The 19,281-nt window shown below is 36.9% G+C and overlaps 1 protein-coding gene across 3 annotated transcripts in view; it reads right to left on the reverse strand.

The window, feature by feature from the left end:
- RALGPS2 (Ral GEF with PH domain and SH3 binding motif 2) overlaps positions 1 to 19,281 on the reverse strand; it is a 117,204-nt gene that overhangs the window by 29,859 nt on the left and 68,064 nt on the right. For all 3 annotated transcript variants that reach the window (XM_083358705.1, XM_083358706.1, XM_083358707.1), the window contains exons 9-13: positions 12,417 to 12,554; positions 9,253 to 9,343; positions 7,802 to 7,869; positions 7,428 to 7,563; positions 5,806 to 5,957 (exon numbers count right to left, since the gene is read on the reverse strand). In XM_083358705.1, the coding sequence (XP_083214831.1) occupies positions 5,806 to 5,957; positions 7,428 to 7,563; positions 7,802 to 7,869; positions 9,253 to 9,343; positions 12,417 to 12,554 (585 nt within the window). The remainder of the gene's footprint in view (positions 1 to 5,805; positions 5,958 to 7,427; positions 7,564 to 7,801; positions 7,870 to 9,252; positions 9,344 to 12,416; positions 12,555 to 19,281) is intronic.

Below are 19,281 nucleotides of genomic sequence, written 5' to 3' on the forward strand. Positions count from 1 at the left end.
ATTGATTTTTTGATATTTACATATACATGTATTTATGAAGCAATACGGTGGTTGGGTAGTCAAAATAACAAATAACAAGTTGTAGGTACAGTAGTTCAAGTTGCATTAAGAAGGATTCCCTCTCTGATTCCACTAATTATCAGATAGTCAAAATAGTCAATACATTTCTAGTTGTAACCTAGTCAATTAACAAAATTTTCAATATATTTTCACTAATACATATTAATATCCTGTTTTTAAATTTTATCTAATTGCAATAGAATATTCTAGAATAGCCTATAATATAAAAAAGAAAGCTTAATTTCTTGGTGACCCACAATTCCCTATTTCAATAAAGAATAATTCTCTCGTCTACAAAACGTAAGATTGTTTATTACAAAACATTCTTATGTTTTACCATTAAAATCTCATTTTCATCTTAACAAATCACCATTACGAAGATATTTTTTGTCTTAACCATTCAACAATTATTAAAACACTATCTTACATCGTCTTAACATCAATTGTTAAAATACTATCTTTTGATATATCATTCCAAATTCTATAATATAGTTCAGAATTATATTCTAAGAGCTTACTTTTGTCTTCTCTTACAGATCTAAGACCTAAATGTAAAATCAGTTATATTTTTTAGAGATTCCCCTTAATCCATTGAAAGGTATTTTTATACTCTATCTTTAGGGATCCCAAAAAAGAAACAAGTTCAGTTTTTTAAAAAAATCTAACTCTTGCCTTCCTTTTGTGCCAATCAGGCTTTCCTTTTAGCGTCTTTAAATTCTCAAATATATCTCCCTTTCTACCTAAACCCCTTATCTGAATCCAGGAAGAGCATCCAAATGTCAGTTTTGCGAAGAAAATGTCTCCTTTGTAACCGTTGAAGTTTTGCTTTAATAGTTTTTGATGACTGATGCAATTTAATTTAATTATGGGACTTATATGCCGCCCTAACTCCCGAAGGACTCAGGGCGGCTAACAACAATAAAAACAATAAATACAAATATTAAAAGAAATTAAATTTTACAAAGCCCCACTAAAAACCAGTAAAAATTAAAAACATAATTAAAACCCCCAACGTCAGTCCAGGTCGGCCAGTTGGAAAAGGTATGTCTTTAGGTTGCAACGAAAGGACCGGAGATCTGGGGCCATCCAAAGTTCTCGTGGGAGCTGATTCCAAAGGGCAGAGAAGGCCCTCCCCCTGGGGGTCGCCAGCCAACATTGTCTGGCCGACGGCACCCTGAGGAGACCCTCTCTGTGTGAGCGCACAGGGCGATGGGAAGTCGTTCCTGGCAGCAGACGGTCCTGCTGACTGTCCAATATAGTTGTCCTTAAATCAGGCATGTCTTTTCCTTCTTCCAGTTCCATCTGGACTAGGTAGAGAGTAGTAGCTGGTGTGATGGTTGTCATTTGATTGATTGCATTCTCACTAAAGTATATTTGAAGGCCTTTAGTGTCTTCACTCTTAATGTTGCTTTCTTCAGGTGCTATTGCTTTTTGAGTTGTAAGTTTTGCAGTTGACGTTGAAATTTGGACTTTAAGATTCTCTGTAGATTGCATTTGTTGTTCTTTGAAATGTCCTGTATTAGTGTTAGTTTCTACTTCTATTTGCTCTTGGATTATTATTTCCTCATTTAAGGTCAGAATTTGATTTGGTGGCTTTAAGTTGCCAGACTTTTCTCGCAATTTGGCTTTAATTTGCTCTGTCATTGCCAAAATCGTGTCCAGTATTAGTTTATAATCAAGTGGTGGGATATATTCATCCATTTTGTTATTTGCAGCTAAATCTTCCACGGAGGCTATTTTAATAATAGTCAAAGATTATCCATCTCCAAGAGTTGTTTTCAGTGCCAGGTGTTCCCACACATATCTTTAAAAGTAATGTCAAGGACAGCTCTGTTTTTCAGTCAGTTCTCACAACAGGAGAAAAAATCACTTGCTGTACCATGTTTCGCCACAAGATGTCATCAATAGCATATACAATGTAATGTAGAAATTATCTTTCTTTTTCCAAATTAATATAAAACTTTTGTAGCATTAGTAAAAAAAAATTCTTAATTCACAGCTTAATTCACAGGGTAGTAGATCCCCACCAAAAAATAGGAGCTTTTTAGTAAATACAAATAAAATTACTCAGTTCCTTTGCTAAATTACTTGATTTTCTTTAAGGCTTTAAGATTGTTCCCAAAGTAAATATTCGTCGTTTTCTCAAAAAGTGGGGAAAGAAATTTTCAGGAAAAGTCCCACAGGAAAAAAGTTAAGGGAGTAAAAAAGGTAGAGTCTCACCCAGGTCCTCCAGATTGCTTCTTTGTGCTAGGTAGTGCTTTTGGCTTTCAGCAGGGAGTGGCTTAATGATCAGCCATCTTTATGGCTGGTCTCTTTTTCGGGCCAAAGGAGTTCTCCTGGATTGAAGCGGAGTGGCTGCCGCCCTTCCGCAATCGCAGGGAAGGCCTCCTCACGGTATTCGCCTCTCCAGGGTGATTTCCGACCCTTTTCAGGGTCCTCCGAAAGAGAAAGAATGGACGGCAGGAAGCAGACTGTTCCTGCGCGTCTGGAAGTGCCGCGTGTGCAAACCAGAAGCCAGCTTTTCACATAACTTTCAATGTTCTTCTTGAGGAGCAGGAGGTACATATTCTCTACACATACACCATTTATCCCATGGAAATCGACGCACAATCTCAGTGAGCCATCCTTTCTTCTCCTTGAATAGGACTGGGGCTGCTACTTTGGATTTAGCGGCCTGGATGAAACCCCTAGCTAGATTCTTGTTAATGTAATCTCTCAGCTCCTTCAACTCTTTCAGAGTCATAGAGTACATATTTGGCTTGGGGCGTTCTGCTCCAGGCAAGATTTCAATTGTACAGTCCATGGGATGATTGGGGGGGGGGACAAGGCGTTTCATTGTTTCTCACTAAACATCTCTGCTAAATCCTGGTATTCTTTAGGAATGACTGGGCTTCTTCCTTGCCCCCCCTTGACATTCAGCTCTGGGATGCTTTTTGCTCAAGGAAGTGGGAACCATTTTCGCCATCACCACACCTCTCCTGTCCTTTCCCCAATGCATGGTGGGGCACCACTTTGCTAACCAGGCTAGCCCCAATATCATGGCCTGAGGCAACTTCGGTGCCACTACGAATCAAATGGTTTCTTCATGGTCACCTAACTTCAGGAGCACTGGCACAGGTAGGAGGCAGGCAATCCCCCTATCATAGAACCGTCGACTTGCTCAAGCTTCAAAGGTTGGTGAAACTTCCGCACCTGCAACCCCAGGTTGCGAACTGTCTGGAAACTGATTAGGCATCTCATGCAGCTGGAGCCTATCAGGGCCTTCATCATTCCCCTTGTTCCCGAGCTAGGCACTACAATCTCCACCTGGGCTGATACATGGCTGATGGTTCCACTTACCATTGGGTCATCTTCTCCCTCACTTTTGCTCTCGTAGAGGTTCATCTGCAACTTGTTCCCCAGGCAGTTTTCTCCCCTTTGTGGTTCGGGGTTGAGACCTCAATGACCTGGTGTCACTTGAAATTCCTCCTTCCCCTTCTTGGGTGGCTTTTTTGCACTTTGGGAAGTTGGGGTCCTTGGAGCCTCCCTAGGAGCTGGCGCTGGGCAGATAGGTGCCCGATGGCCTTCCTCCTGGCTGCATCGAAAGCATGGACTAGGTAGGAGGCTCGGAAGGTCTGGAGCTCGGCGTGGCAGAGGTTTTCCATCCCAGTAGGCGTCTTCCCTGGTTCCTCTTCAGGCAGCTTTTGACTTGGCAGGAATGTGTGACATAGTTCCCTGTTCAAGCCATCTCAGAAATAGTGGACCAAGAGCCGTTCTAGCCATTGCCTCAACCTTTCCCCCAATCTCTGGAATTCTCGAATATACTCCGTCAGTGGCCTGTTTCCTTATCTGATGGCATGGATCTCAAACTCTGAACATTGGGCTTGCATGCTGTCTCCAAAGTGGGCCCTGAGTTCTCCCAGGAAAATGTTTGGGTTTCCCAACTTGGAGTTTCCCTCGTCATGAAGCACTGTCACCCACTCTGCTGTTTCTCCCTCCAGGTTGGCCACAATGGCCTCCACACAAGCTGCATCATTGGTGGTACATCGGCCTATAGCGATCCAGGTGTGCTCACACCTAGTTCAGGAAAAAAGCCAGCTTTTCTGAGCTACCATCGAACCTGACTTTGATCAGCGGGGGACCCGGGGTAGCCCAGTACTATGATAACCATCCCCCCTCCAGGGAGAAAAGGCCAAGGGTGGGCACCGGCAACTACAGGTTGGGAGATGGCTGGCCAGCTGGCCCTTGTTGCTGTGTGGTTGCTGGCGGAAGTCCAGCGGCTCCTTGTGCAGGGGCCAGGCCAGACTGAGGGACAGTGGTCCTCAGAGGGCTGGCTGCTCCTACAGCTGTTGTGTGAATTCCAAAGTCCATTTGGCCCATGGCTTGGCCACTCTTCACCGTACCCATTCTGGCTATCTTCTCCTTTCACAGCTCTTCCGGAGGTTACCGGATAGGCTGCAGGAGCTCAGGACTCCTTAAGAAAGTCTTTTTAATGGAGAGCTGGTTTAATGTCATAGTTCCGACTGATGAACCCAATCAAGAAAACATCTTCAAGACATTCCAATCTCTTAATGTAAAACTTTATGGAGTACACCAATTTGGCACATTATGAGAGCAAAGCCAGCTGTGGCCAGACCCCTCCCAGATCCAAACAGTAAAAGTATTAAATTCTCCCTTCGCCCTCTGGGTCAGGTCAAGTTGCTCAATCAAGTGGAAAAATATTATTATGAGAAAGCATCTCTAAGTCTGGTGTAATGTACTTGAATCTCATGGTCTGGCTTTTTAATCTTTGAAGTCTGTATACCAAACTGATTCTCTCCCTGCCCAGAGTTTGTTGGCAAGCTGAGAAGCAATAACTGGTGCAGCAGGAAAAAAAACATGCTTCAAAACTTGACACTATTATTCAAATGTGTAACCAGTGACTTGGATGAACTGCTTACCAAATTCCTACAAAATTTCCCAGGAGCCTCTGAATACCCACAGGTAGATGCTGTGATGGACCAAGTTAAAGAGTCCTTTCCCAGGGCAGGAAGAGATTGCTATACGTAAATCTGTAGCAATCAGAAAGTGATCTGTCCTTGACAACAGATGAATTCAACATCTTCACACTTTCATGTCACACTGAATTTTATGTTGAAACAAAAACTAGACCTAATGTGTGTCCTTTCATGTGTACTTCATGTCCTTGAAAATATGGCTTCATTCTACTTTGTAATAAAGATTACTACAAATATCTGAAAGACTTTAGCCAAATCAAAGTTAGCAGCCTAGTTAAGCCTTGCTAAGTCAATGGACTGATATTTATGCCAAGTTCTGATCAGCGAGTCTATCAATTGATGGCCATATTTTAGTTAACTTTCACTGCAAAGGATGCTGGGAAGCTAGTCATTCCTTTCCCACTTGCTTTTTATAAGCATTTGTATTCTCTCCCCATGAGTCTTATGTCTGTGGGGAAAATGTAGACCTAACCCAGAGACTGTTTTTGCATGAGGGTTCTATAGAACTTTATACTAGACATTGAAAAGGCAGTAAATACTGAGTAATTTAACAACATGGGAGATTTTAATTAAAAAATCATCAGGTTACTAACCCTGTTTGCAGTGTGCACAAGTTTATCTTCCCCCATTACCCTATGTATGCTGTGTGGATAGGGCCTATGCATGATGTTTAAATAATATGGAGGAGGGGTAGCATATAAATATAATGAAAAAAATATACAAATTTGAATTTCAAAAGACACTTTTACTGACTGAGATAAAATCTCACCTATTGAAATTCCACTGGAAAGAGTGGAGCTCTCTGCCTGCCCCCGTAGTGGAGCATGTGGTTCCATGACACTATCATCTAAAAGATGTCTTGGTCCTGCATTTGGGAATGTTGCACTTTTAAATTCTGCTGTGTTCATTTTATGAATGAAACTGGAAAAATAGTAAAATACATTAAGATTGACCACATTATTAAAACAGTAAATATAACACAGTACCAAAAGTATATTTAATAATAGATCAGACCTCAATAATCAAATCCAAAGGGAAAGACAGAATAAAGGCAATTAAAAAAAGTTTTAAAAGATAAATGTTCCCAAGAATATGTAATTTTATAATAGATATGAAATAGGCATAAATGAGTTAATATTTTTGTATTAAAATTCTACAATTCCTGCTTTTTTCTTTTAATGTACATGTACTTTATACCTTTATGAACAATGGACAAATATTTATGAACATGGACTATTAAAGAATGGATTCCAATGTTACACTTAGAAATGGGCACGGAAGAATGAAAATGTTATTAGGAAGTTATATCTGCTACCAGTGTTTAAGTATTGATTTTTCTTTACCACAAGCAGCCTAAATAGATTGCCAACCACATTTACAATCATAAAGTGATTCGCAAGTGAGAAGCTGTATATATGTACTTTGCAATTTAATTCCTAAATTTTTGGAACTAATGTTTAAATATGAGGATTAACTGCATTTCTTTCTTTTTTTTCTTTTTTCTTTTGCTCAGAGCAAGAGGATGATCATTAGTAAGGTAGAGGGACTTAGTTATAGTAATGACTGGTGCACCAATGGAAGACCTGAAGGACCAAGTTAGAAACAGATTATTTTGGAGAAAATCTATCCCTGTGTTTGCTAAGAACTGACATTGACTTGATGAAGCATAATCAATCAATATATGAACAATCGGGTTCAGTCTATAAATCAATATGAAACCATGGCATGTCAGTTTAATGAGTATAATTATGATTTAACAAAACATTATAAACAGAAACGCACAATTTCTTGCCTTATAACTAATTTGTTTTGTTTCCTGAAAACAGAAAGGACCCATTTGGATCACTGAGTTAATCTGCTAATCCAAATGTCCTATTCAAAGCTCTAACAATACAGAGAAGTTTAAAGCAAAGGAAATTAAAACAAAATAGAAAAATATTCTGTAATCAGTCAAACAAATAATAAATACTTTGTGATGGTAGAATTATATATATACTGTATATCAAGACTGACGTATTGTTAAACTTTTCTCTGTTTTTGACTGTTTCTCTGTTTTAGGGTTCCAACAATGTCATGATTGCATTGCCTGTTCGCAAATCTAAGTCTGGCTTGTTTAACAGATTATTTAATAATCCTGAGTTATCACGATATACAAATTCAGACATTACTTTATCTATAAGATATATACCTTTACTTATATTTATCTTGTGTTTACTTATAAAAAAGGTATACATCTACCAAGCTATTTAAACAACCTAATATACACACTGCATGAAAAGTCAATGGCAAAGAAGATACTTAGTTCATATATATAGCTTTTTAAATAACAATAATGTGGAGTATAATGAATTTAAATAACAGAAGGAACTGAATCTCAAATGAAATGCTAACTTGTATCCCAAACTGTGACATTTTCTATGCCCATGAGGCATCAGGTTTCTAGGAGATGGAGGAGTTGGTGGTAGCAATACTCCTTCAGCAGTAGCATTCTTTTGCACCATTTGGGGAGAAACACCCACTTCAGGGCCTGGAAAAAATAAGTAAAATGAGTAGAGCAAAGAGCAAGTTTGTTATTACAATTCTTCAAAATCTTCAAAATAATTTAGAAGTAAATATACAGATTTCATCTATTTCCCTCTCTTTTTAGTTTATTTAAAACTTTGCTTAAATTAAATTTGCTTAAAAAAGATTTTATGGATATTATAAGTCCAGAAAATAGGAATACTGGGGAGTAGAATCAGAGTGTTTTATTGTTGAGTACTTACCAACTAAATCTTCATGAGATGCAGTGGGGCGTGAGGTACTGGTCCCAGGTTCTATTTTTAATGAAAGTCTGTGTTAAGAAAAAAAAGATATTGCTAATAGCAAATTCAGACATCTACACTTACTTTCATTTTCTAGGACAGGAGTCCTCAACCCCTGGTCCGTGGACCAGTACCAGACTACAGCATGCCAGCAACTGGGCCGCACAAAAAAGCAAAGCCCCATCTGCAAGATACAGGTAGCCCATAAAACCACACATCCTGTGGTCCACAGAAAAACATCTCTCCACGGAACCGGTCCCTGGTGCCTAAAAGTTTGGGTACCTCTGTTCTAGGAGATCCTACTAGGAGTCCATCAATAAATCATTTGAGCCAGATTGGTGGTGGTTAAGGTGCTGACCTAGAAACAAGAAGACTGTGACTTCTAGCTTTCCCTTAAGCATGAAAATGTCTGGATGACCTTAGGCAGTCACTCTCTCTCAGCCTAATAGATATCATAGGATTGTTGTTGTGGGGAAAGTAGAAGGCAGGAGTGTTAAGAATGTTAACCATCTTGAGTTACACATATGAAAAGGTGAGATAAAAATATAATAATTAGCTTCCCAGAGTAGCATCAAACCATGAGTTAGGTGGAGTATAAATTAAAAACAACAAAATAAATAGTAACCATTATCATATTTTGACAGATTTAAATAAAAAAAATTCAATTCTTTTAATAAGATACAAAATACCTATTTTTCATTTTAAAAGAAAAATATGTGATTTAGAAGTGCCATTTAAAAACGCTGTCATTTCCTGGAAACTTTCTCCCACTCTGTATAACTTAAAAGAAAAGGAGAATGAAACAGTTGCACATATAACTGCTATATGTTCGTTTTTAAAAAGGCCAGTATGGATTTATATGATGAATACGAAATACCGCAGTTAATAACAGAATAAGAAATTCAGAGGGAAGATGATTAAGAATAGGGAAATATAACAAATACTGTAATTCATAATAGATTAAGATTGTCTTAGATCCTGAACATCTGTTGATTCTTATTCATCTGTTAGATTTATATTCCACCTTTCCTACAGGAACTCAAAGGAAATTACATGGGAATCCCCTCAAAAACCAGAACCCTGTATTGCAGGTTGGGTGGAGAGAATTACTGCTCACCCAGTGAATTGCAATAGATGAATTTCCTGATTCCTAGTTCAATACCTAAACCACTACAGGAGTTTCTGTTTATTCTTTTCATTCATTCATTTTTAATATTTACAGCTAAGGATTATGTTCTAGGAAAGAAAGAGAAAGAAAGAAAAGAAAAAAAAGAGCAAGAAAGTATTCATGAAAAATGAATATAAACAGAAATGTCCTAAAAATTTTAAACATTAATTACTTTAAACAAAATTACTTTAAAAACAAAAATTTAATAATGAATATATTACAATTGACTAGATTATATACTTACTTATAATTATCATCTTCCACAAACTTCTGAAGTTCCTCTATATACTGAACAGAATTCAGGTACTTTTGAACATGAGGCAACACAGCAATATCTAAATAGTAATAAGTATATAATGGAGAGCAGTTATTTTATTGGCAGCCATTAAGATCTATGTATTTTTATATGGCATGATTTCATATCAATGTTAACTATTATTGTTATAATGTTATCTTCCTTCCCCCCCCCCAAAGTAGGCATTTAGCTAACTACTATTTCCACAAATGTCTGTGATAGAATTAAGACCAACTTGTTTATAAGAATCTTAATAGCAGTACTTGGATGGGGAAGGAAAAGCAGGAAGCTAGGCTATGCACATAAAATCTGACTTTGTTTTTCTTTGAAGACATTTTGCTTCTCATCCAAGAAGCTTCTTCAGCTCTGACAGGATGGTGGGGAATGGAAGGATTTAAATTCCTTGCAGACAGCTGATCATTTGCATTCTTTTAGATCAGGGGTCAAACTGCTGGCCAATGGGCCAGATGCATCATAGCGAAACCACATCCACCCCATTGCAATGGCAAAAAAGTTACGATACATTGCGACGTGTCACATGACGTTTGACACCCTGTCTTAGAGAGTCACTGAGGATACTTGAAGGTTTGTTTGTGTCTTCAGGGTCACCTGAGTAGTGCAAATGGGTGTGGAGCCATTTTGGAACTGCTGAACGGACTGTGTTGTGGAACTCTGTTTTTTGCAGGATGTTTTCTGCCCTGTGTCCTTTCACTGTTGAACAACTAAAGGATATATGACCTTGTTGTCCCCTTGCTCCTAATGTGAAATCTGGCAACCTCATTCCCAGCTAAAATATATTAGAAACTGCTTCATATCAATAAAGGTAAAGGTTTCCCTGTCAGTTATGTCCAATTCTAGGGCACAGTGCTTATATCTGTTTCTTGGCTGATGAAAGTCATCATTGTCTGAAGCCAATTTCTGTAGTCATGTGGCCAGTATGGCTATATGCCAAAAACATATGGAATGCTGTTACTTCCCATTGAAGTGGTACCTATTAATCTAGTTACATGGTTTCAAACTGCTAGGTGGGCAGGAGCTGGGGCAAGTAACAGGAGCGCACCTTGTTGCACAGACCTCGGGTCTCAAATCCAGGCTGTCAGCTCTCTGACAAGCTCAGCATCTTTAACTGATGAGACATTGCACCTCACTCATAAGAGTAAAGTCATATGAATAAATGTTGGTGGCTACTAATCTTCTATATAGAATTCTGATCACAATTCTACATATACATGAAAATTGAAACTCACATTTAAATTTTGCTTTATATATTTTGTGATTTCCTAAATATTCACAGCCAATAATCATCTTGTATTTAGCCAGATTCTAAGACTTTGCCCAATAACATGATTTACATCTCCTCCAATGCAATAAACAAAATATTTTTCAGACAAGTACTGAAAAAAAATCTTATCATAAATTTCTCTTCTTAGAGCAGGGGTAGGCAACCTCGGCTCTTTTATGACTCATGGACTTCAACTCCCAGAATTCCTGAGCCAGATATGCTGGCTCAGGAATTCTGGGAGTTGAAGACCATGAGTCATAAAAGAGCCGAGGTTGCCTACCCCTGTCTTAGAGCATCAGAGATGGCTTTTGATCTCAGGGAATTTGCACAAATAACCATAGTTTCTTTGCACAGTAGGGAGCTGTCTAACCCTTGCAGACAAGCAGCATCCTATAATCCCAGAGATAATTCCACTCTGCCAAAAACCTTGTGTAAAGAAAATAAAAGAGAAACAAACAAAAAAACCCCCGCAAATCATCAGCCTGATAAATTGGGTAGACAGCATAAAAAGAAATTCCAGCCCACATGAATGCAAAAGCACTATTATTTTGAAGAAAAATATCTATTTCTAAGTAACAAAATACAAAGACACTTTCTGAAAACAGAAATACATAAAGGAAAAAAAATATTTGTTTCCTCCAAATATTCACAGTAAACATTCTAGACCTTAGGACAGGGGTGTCAAATGGGCTGCCTGCAGGCTGGATGCATCACACGCAGGCTACGCCCACCCTGGCTCTGCAAAGGCAAAAAACATCGCAATTTGTCATGATACACCATGTGACTCAATCAAGTGACATCCGTGCCTTAGGACATAGTATTGAAACAATACGGCATCCAAAGCTTAAAAACAATCTGCACAGGATTCCTACCAAAAGCTTCAGCAGCTTAGGATGTAATATAATTCTAGAGGTAAACAGTGATTTTCTTTTGGGCAGTGGTTTATCAGTTGCCGTTTGGTATAAAAAGGCAATTGAGCCATCTGTAAATGGAAGGTAGGGCTCTTCCTACCCATTATTTTCCCATAACTGAAAAAAACAAGAACTCTGGCTTCAGCGATCTGTAGGCGATGACCAGACTGGGGCCCAAGGAAGGGTCAATTGCATCACCAGTCTCAAGTCCCTTCCTACCCAGCTCATCTTGAATTCCACTGACTCTTATCTACCACCAATTTACTATGACTGTTAATAGTTCATATTCCTGTAGAGAGTGTTAGCATACAATAAACCAATATTCATTTCCTGCACCTATCTTGTCTAAATAAAATTAAGTGGAAAGCTTAATTAATATTTAGTAAAAATGAACTATAAGCTGCCCAGAGTCATTGACTGAGATGGACAGCTATAGAAATTGAACAATTGAATAAAGAATAGATAAATAAATGAAAAGGAAGGTTCTTATTTGGAGACTACTTTATTTGAAATAGACTTAGTCAAAATTAAGAGGGTAGCTTTCAAGATGTTTTTGAATAACAGAAAGCTTACTGTAACAAAGTCTGTTAATTATTTTTTAAAGTTAATGCTAAGTTGAGAAAAGTCATTTTACTTTGAATTTAGTAAAAAATATTACCCTTTACATTTGTCTCTTCAATTATAGTAAATCCAAGGAAATATTTTAAGATATGCTCAAAGATTTGGGGCTGTTTGATTAGATTTCTGCTATTTTACTGGGGAAATGATCACCTTATCTTCATATCTTGAATTATTTTTTTTAAATATCCCATCAACACCTTTAATCAAAGGTGAAATTTGAGCAAGCCTCAATTAATATTCAAGCTATTTTATTCACTGTTTGCAGATAATGCTGTAATATAAATGCATGTGTAACTTACCATATTCACAAGATTGCTGTAAGTCTGAAATTATTCTAAGAATATTATTCATTAAGTTTGATCTCTGCTCATTTTCCAGAATACTTCCTGTTGATGGATATGCTGAGTCAATATATGTCAAGTCTGAGAGATAAATACCTGAAGAATTAAAGATTTTTTTTATCATAAGAGCATTGAAACAAAGTTACAAGTAGACCTTGCTTACTGACTCCCTCATTTAGTGACTGTTTGAAGTTTAATTGTGATGGTAACCTCCAGCTTTGTGATCAATCCTTCATTTATGATTATTGCAGGATTCTGCAGTCATGTGATCACCATTTGGGAGTTTAGCAAATGGCATACAGCTATTTTTATTTTTATTTTATTTTTTATTTTAATCCCATTTATATCCCGCCCTTCTCCGAAGACTCAGGGTGGCTTACAATTTAAGCACAAACCAATGTGCTTAGCAATAGCCTTCATTCTTTTTTTTAAAAAAGTTTATTTTAAATATTTACAGACACATACACACTAAGTATATACATTTCGAATTAAGAAAGAAAAGGAAAAGGACAAACAAACACTTAACAAACATGCATATAAACTAACTGGGGATTGAAATCCCCTGTGCAGTTATACATAATTACATCCCGGTAAATCTTAAATCTTATTTATGTTGTCTATTTCGCCTATTAAATATTATCATAAAGATTACTATGAAGTGTTATATTAACTATTCTAGGTTTGTTCTATTTTTTAACCAATCATACCATCGTTCCCAGTTGGTGTAATACATAGATTCTTGTTTCTGTTTTAACATATAAGTTAGTTTATCCATTTCAGCACAATTCAGAATCTTATTAATTAACATTTGGTCCGTTGGAATATTTATATCCTTCCACTGTTGAGCGAAGGTTATTCTCGCTGCTGTTGTAACATGTACAAAGAGATACCAATCTTGTCTATTAATTAGTTTTGGCTTTATACCAAGTAGGTAAGAGTCTGGAAGCAGAGGGAAGATGACACCAGTTATTTGTTTTAACCAGTTTTGGACCTTCTCCCAATATTTCTTACTCTGAGGGCAAGTCCACCACTGGTGGAAAAAAGTACCCTTGGCCAGTCTACATTTCCAGCATTTATCAGAGGCGTCTGGAAACATTTTGGCTATTCTAGCTGGCGGCAAATACCATCTATAAATCATTTTAAAATAATTCTCTTTGAATGCCAAAGATAATGTTATTTTCATCGTTCTGGCCCATATTGTCTGCCATTCCTCTAGTTGGATCGACCTCCCTATGTTTCTCCCCCAGGCTATCATTGTATCTTTCACGATCTCATCATCTATGTATCTAGCTAGGAGGAGATTGTACATTCCAGAAATAAATTTTAGTCCGGGGCCTTCCAAACCTTTATCGAAGGGTTGACTAGTTTGGGAGATGCCATATTCCTGTTTATCCTTAGAAAACCTGGTTTGGATCTGAATGTATGACCACCAGTCTATATCTATACCTTGTATCTGTAATTGTTCTCTAGATTTCAGATTCCCTTCTTCATCCACCAGAATCTTGTAGGACCAGTTTCTTTTCAGGTTGTGAACGGTCGGCTGGGTTGTTATCTCCAATGGGACCACCCATTTGGGAATCTTAGTATACATTCGTTTTTTAACTTTTTGCCAAATTCTGATCAAAATTCTCCTGATGTAGTGGTTAGTAAAGTACTTGGATGGAGTTTTTTGATATGACCATAAAGTTGAGTGCCATCCTTGGTTAAGGTCAAAGCCTTCAATAGTTAATATGCGTTTCCTCGACAGGGATACCCAATCTTTAATCCAGAGGAGTGCAGAGGCTTGATAGTATAACTCCCAGTTTGGAAGTCCCAAGCCCCCCCTTGTTTTGTGCTCCTGGAGCATTTTTCCCTTTATTCGTGGTTTTTTACCCCACCAAACAAATTTCCCTAATGCTTGATCCAATTTCCTAAAAAATTTGTTGTCTAAATTTACGGGGGCCGTTTGAAATAAAAAAATCCAACGTGGGAGGATATGTGCCTTGATTGCGGCAATTCTGCCCAAAAAAGATAATTGAATATTTTTCCACCTGTCAAGGTCTTGTAGTGTATTGGCAAATAATTTATTATAATTAAGTTCTTTAATATTGGAACATTTATTGGTTAATTCGATTCCCAAGTACTTTACTTTTTTAGCAAATTTTAACCCCATAATTCCTTCTATTTCTTTTTTCTTTACATCAGTTAAGTTTTTGGACAACATTTTGGTTTTTTCTCTATTTATTTTCAGTCCTTACAATCTAACAATCAATGTGCTTAGCAGTAGCCTTCATTCTATGTATATGCCTGCTTATTAGGGCTTTCGCCCCCCCCCAAGCGGCATTATTACAAAGTCAGCTTATTGCCCCAACAATCTGGGTCCTCATTTTACCTACCTCGGAAGGATGGAAGGCTGAGTCAACCTTGAGCCTGGTGGGATGCGAACCTGCACTAATTGCAGGCAGCTGGTGTTACTTAAGGAGGCATTAGCCCACTGCTCCACCAAGTTATGACTATTGCAGTGTCCCAAGGTCACAACATTTATATGATTTGCAACTGGCTTGTGAGAAGCAGAGTTAAAGGAGAATATAGAATGCTTTACTTAACAGCTGTAGTAATTTGCTTAACAACTGAAGCAGATGTGAGGCTGTAAGTCCTTGCAGTCACATGATTTTTTTGTTCAGCAACCATGGCACTTAGTAATGGTGTTGCTCAGGGGTGTCAAACTGCCGGCCCATGGGCCGGATGCGTCACGACAAAACCGCGCCTACCCCATTGCCGGCAATGGGGAAAAAGTTCCAATACGTCGTGCGACATCGCGAGTTTGACATGCCTGGTGTTGCTGATCCCAACTATCTGTAGTTTTTTTTTAATCCCATTTATATCCCGCCCTTCTCTGAAGACTCAGGGCAGCTTACAATCTAAAGCACAAATCAAAGTGCTTAGCAATAGCCTTCATTCTATGTATATGCCTGCTTATTAGGGCTTTCGCCCCCCCCCCCAAGCGGCATTATTACAAAGTCAGTTTATTGCCCCCAACAATCTGGGTCCTCATTTTACCTACCTCGGAAGGATGGAAGGCTGAGTCAATCTTGAGCCTGGTGGGACTCAAACCTGCACTAATTGCAGGCAGCTGGTGTTACTTAAGGAGGCATTAGCCCACTGCTCCACCAAGGCTCTAGTTCAAATCAAATAACATCACAGCCTTCCGGTCCTGCTTCAGATAGTATTTGGATTTTAAAGACATGTCATGAATCTGAAACATTCAACTCTGCCCTTACAATATAAAAGCTTTATATTTCAATTTGTATCTAAAATTTATTTGCAATTCCACAAAGTATTTAATTAATGCACCAATTATATTTTAAAATTAAACTGCTATGTCTAAATGATTATCATTTGCTGTTTGTATTCAATTATTTAAACTTTATATTTGTAGTAATAGCATACAAGATTGACAAGGAAAAAGTGAAATAGTAATAATGGTTCTCTTAAAAATATTTTAAGCAAAGGTTTGACTATTTGTGTTCCCACAGTTGATAAAATATGCTACCAGACCAATCCCAGGTGTTGTTGGCTAGAGACAATGTATTATTTAAAAGCTAACTGGCAGAGCATTACATTGTTTGAAGTTGTGAATAAAAAATAATTAGGTGTTATTATATTCACTGTCCCTCAAGTATAAAAATGAAACAAAAGCCCGAGGCACCAAAAAGCAAATTGATCTAAAGTCCAAAGAATAAAAAATGACATGAAATGGGCAACTTTACTGAGTCTCTTTACTGTCATTTCTGGATTTTCTGGTCAATCTAAGAGAAATAGGTTGGTGCCTTTCTTTCTCTGTAACCCTGTTAATATTTATTCAATAAAACTTTTGTTTTTGGTATTTCAGTATGAGCTAACTGATTTGAGCTAACTGAATCCTAAATAATCTATTGGCTTCTAGATGGACACTCAGTGACAACAGAATATGTCATCAGGAAAATACTGGCTAGTATTTGTGTTTTCCTGATTGTTGGTAGCTAGTGTTATTGAACTGAGATGGGAATAATAAAATAAAATCTGTGTTTCTGGCTAAATAAATATTTAAGAAACTGAGTTAGAAACCAATGAATAGATTTTTCACCTACATAAAAAAACTGATTTAATTATTTTTTTCTTGGACCTATCACCAAGCCTTTTCTCCTCCCTTCTCATTTAGTATGCCACGTAACTTAAGAGTTAATAGTTTTAATGTCTTATTTTGCCAAAGTTTTTTTAAACACTATTGCTGTAACAACTGCTTCTCATTAAATAAACTTTAAAAAGAATTTAATATGACATTCAGGTCTGCATTCTTCAGAACAATAAATGAATACGAACGCATACATCCACAAATCTCCTGTTTCTTTTATTCCTGGAAACAGAAAATTGGGTCAGTATAAATGAATCTCTCCTCTAAAGTAAGCTCATAATGGTAACAGCTAAAGGCAACTTTGAGCAACCAAGTAACAATGCTTTGCAATTATAGTACAGTACCTAAACTCTTTATAGTTTCCCCATCTGTCGCTTGCTTTCCATTCAACTAACAAACAGTATCTCCTTGTTCATATTGTGATTCCCACTCATTTTCCTCTCCCTATTTCAATTCTACTCCAAAGGCGGTGGATAGGAAATCCTTTGGTCTCTCTCTCTCTCTCTCTTTCCCCCTTCCCTTTCTTCAATTACTTCATACATGGGCTGGCAGTTTTTACGTCAAGGCATGCATTTGTTTAAGAAACACACCCAAGTGTGCTGTGCTGTATATGGAAGCAAGTTCAGCTGTTGCTGGTTAGTGCAGCTCAGAATGCAAATGAAAGGAATAGGCACAGCAGCTAGAAAAACTCTCCATCTTTTCTGTTGCAGAAGGAAATTATTTAGATAGGTTGTTCATTAAGCTAAAAGTGGAGGACATGTACTTGGATATAAATATAACAAAACAAAATAACATAGAACTGTGCTAGCCAACTGTGTTAGTACCGGGAAGAGAAAATATACAGAAAAAGCCTCTGAAGTTTTACTTGATTTCAGAAGAGTCATCAGAAGGTTAGTATTTATATATTTTCTTTGCTATCAATATGCATGCATTAAGGATGAGATTGCTGTCACTATATACACATAGTTTAGAATTTATTGTACTCCATTGATTTTTATTATACTCCATTATAGAAAGTCATCAAAATACTATTATTATTAGCTGCATCCTGAGGCAATGTGTGGAGAGAGGACTTTCTCTTACACATTCAGTCCTCAAACATAATTAGGAAAAAAAATCCATTGTTATAAAGCTTCCATGATGAAACTATCTTTAATGTTTTTGAACTAGTTTAATGCTTTAAAGTACTGTTTTTTCCTAATAAAGGAAAATAAAACTAGCAAGTCAGTAACTCTCAGATTCTGTCAGGCATATCAATTATTAGCATGAACATCTGTAATTAAAATCTTCATTTAATTTAGTTCCGTTCATGTGCTAATATAGCACCCCAAATTTTTGATCAAAATCACTCCATTTGTACTTGGAATAAACATGTATCCACTGTAGAAGATTTAAATATTTTTAAGATTCAATTATCTATTTGCTGCTATAGGAACTCAACAATTGCTAAATTAGCTTGCAAAAGAAAAAACAACCTAATATAATGTACTAATTATCTTGGCTCACAGTTATAGCCCATTATTGCAGAACACAATAATCCCTCTTATACCTAATATAGAACAATACAAATATTGGAGTTTTCTTTGGCACAAAACTAGTTAACAATTATTTTCTATGTTACATGGATATATATTGCTTATACATGCTTAGTTCTAAAAGCATTTTTGCTCTCTTTCAGAGAGTACCTTGTGGTTAGACAAATATATGCAGTGAACAGTTATTCTCCAGTTCTAATTAAAATAGTTTGTTAAGCAAAAAGCAACAAAGTTCAGGATCTTATTAAAAACACTTAGCTGTGGAATCTAGGTTTCTGAAATCTATGGTACTCTTCTGCAACCTGGTGCTTTCCGGATTTTTTAAACTGCACCTTTTGTCAGACCCAGCCAACACAAAAAACAGCCAAATTGGAAGGTGGCAAAATATCCAGTGGACACTGCTGAAGCACTGATATTCATGTATTATAGTTACCATTATAGGTAAGAACCAAGGCAATAGTATTTCATTTTAACAATGAATGTATCAAAAATAATTTCAGAGCTTTAACCAGAACTTTAATTTTATCAGTTTTTAACTGACTAAAATACAGTATTCAATTGTTCCTCTGTACAATATAAATGTTTTTAATTATTTTGCTAATTATGCAGTTTTTTAAAAATGACATTTTTTATAAATAAATCTGATATAATAGTGGAACAAATATTTTAGCAAATAGTTAATATTGGCTTTTTCAAACTATTAGTATTTAGTTGTAATAGATGTTTACCTGCTCATTATGCTTCAGAGACTTGTTCTGTTAATCTGATAGATAAGACAATGTAAGTATTCTGCACTTCAGAATGGAAAATAGGCAACTTATGTTTGCACTTATGTTCTTACTGCTGAATAACTGCCATTTAGTAGGAAATAATTCCATATATTTCAGTAGATTTTAGAATTAAATTTTCTGAAAAGTAAGATATACTTGGTAATGAAGATGTATGATTCTGCATAGGGAGATGTCTATAGAGTTAGGAGCAAAGTATTCTAGAATGTTGATTTGATAAATGCTATTTTGCCTAAATTCCGATTAACCTGTAAATACCTGTAAAAAGTAATCGAACACCACTACAAATTCTTCATGCTGCAAGAATGGTATTCAGTTAAAAATATAATATTCAAGAGAAAGTAATT

This window comes from Vipera ursinii, assembly GCF_947247035.1.
Source record: "Vipera ursinii genome assembly, chromosome: 3".
Taxonomy (NCBI): Eukaryota; Metazoa; Chordata; class Lepidosauria; order Squamata; family Viperidae; genus Vipera; species Vipera ursinii.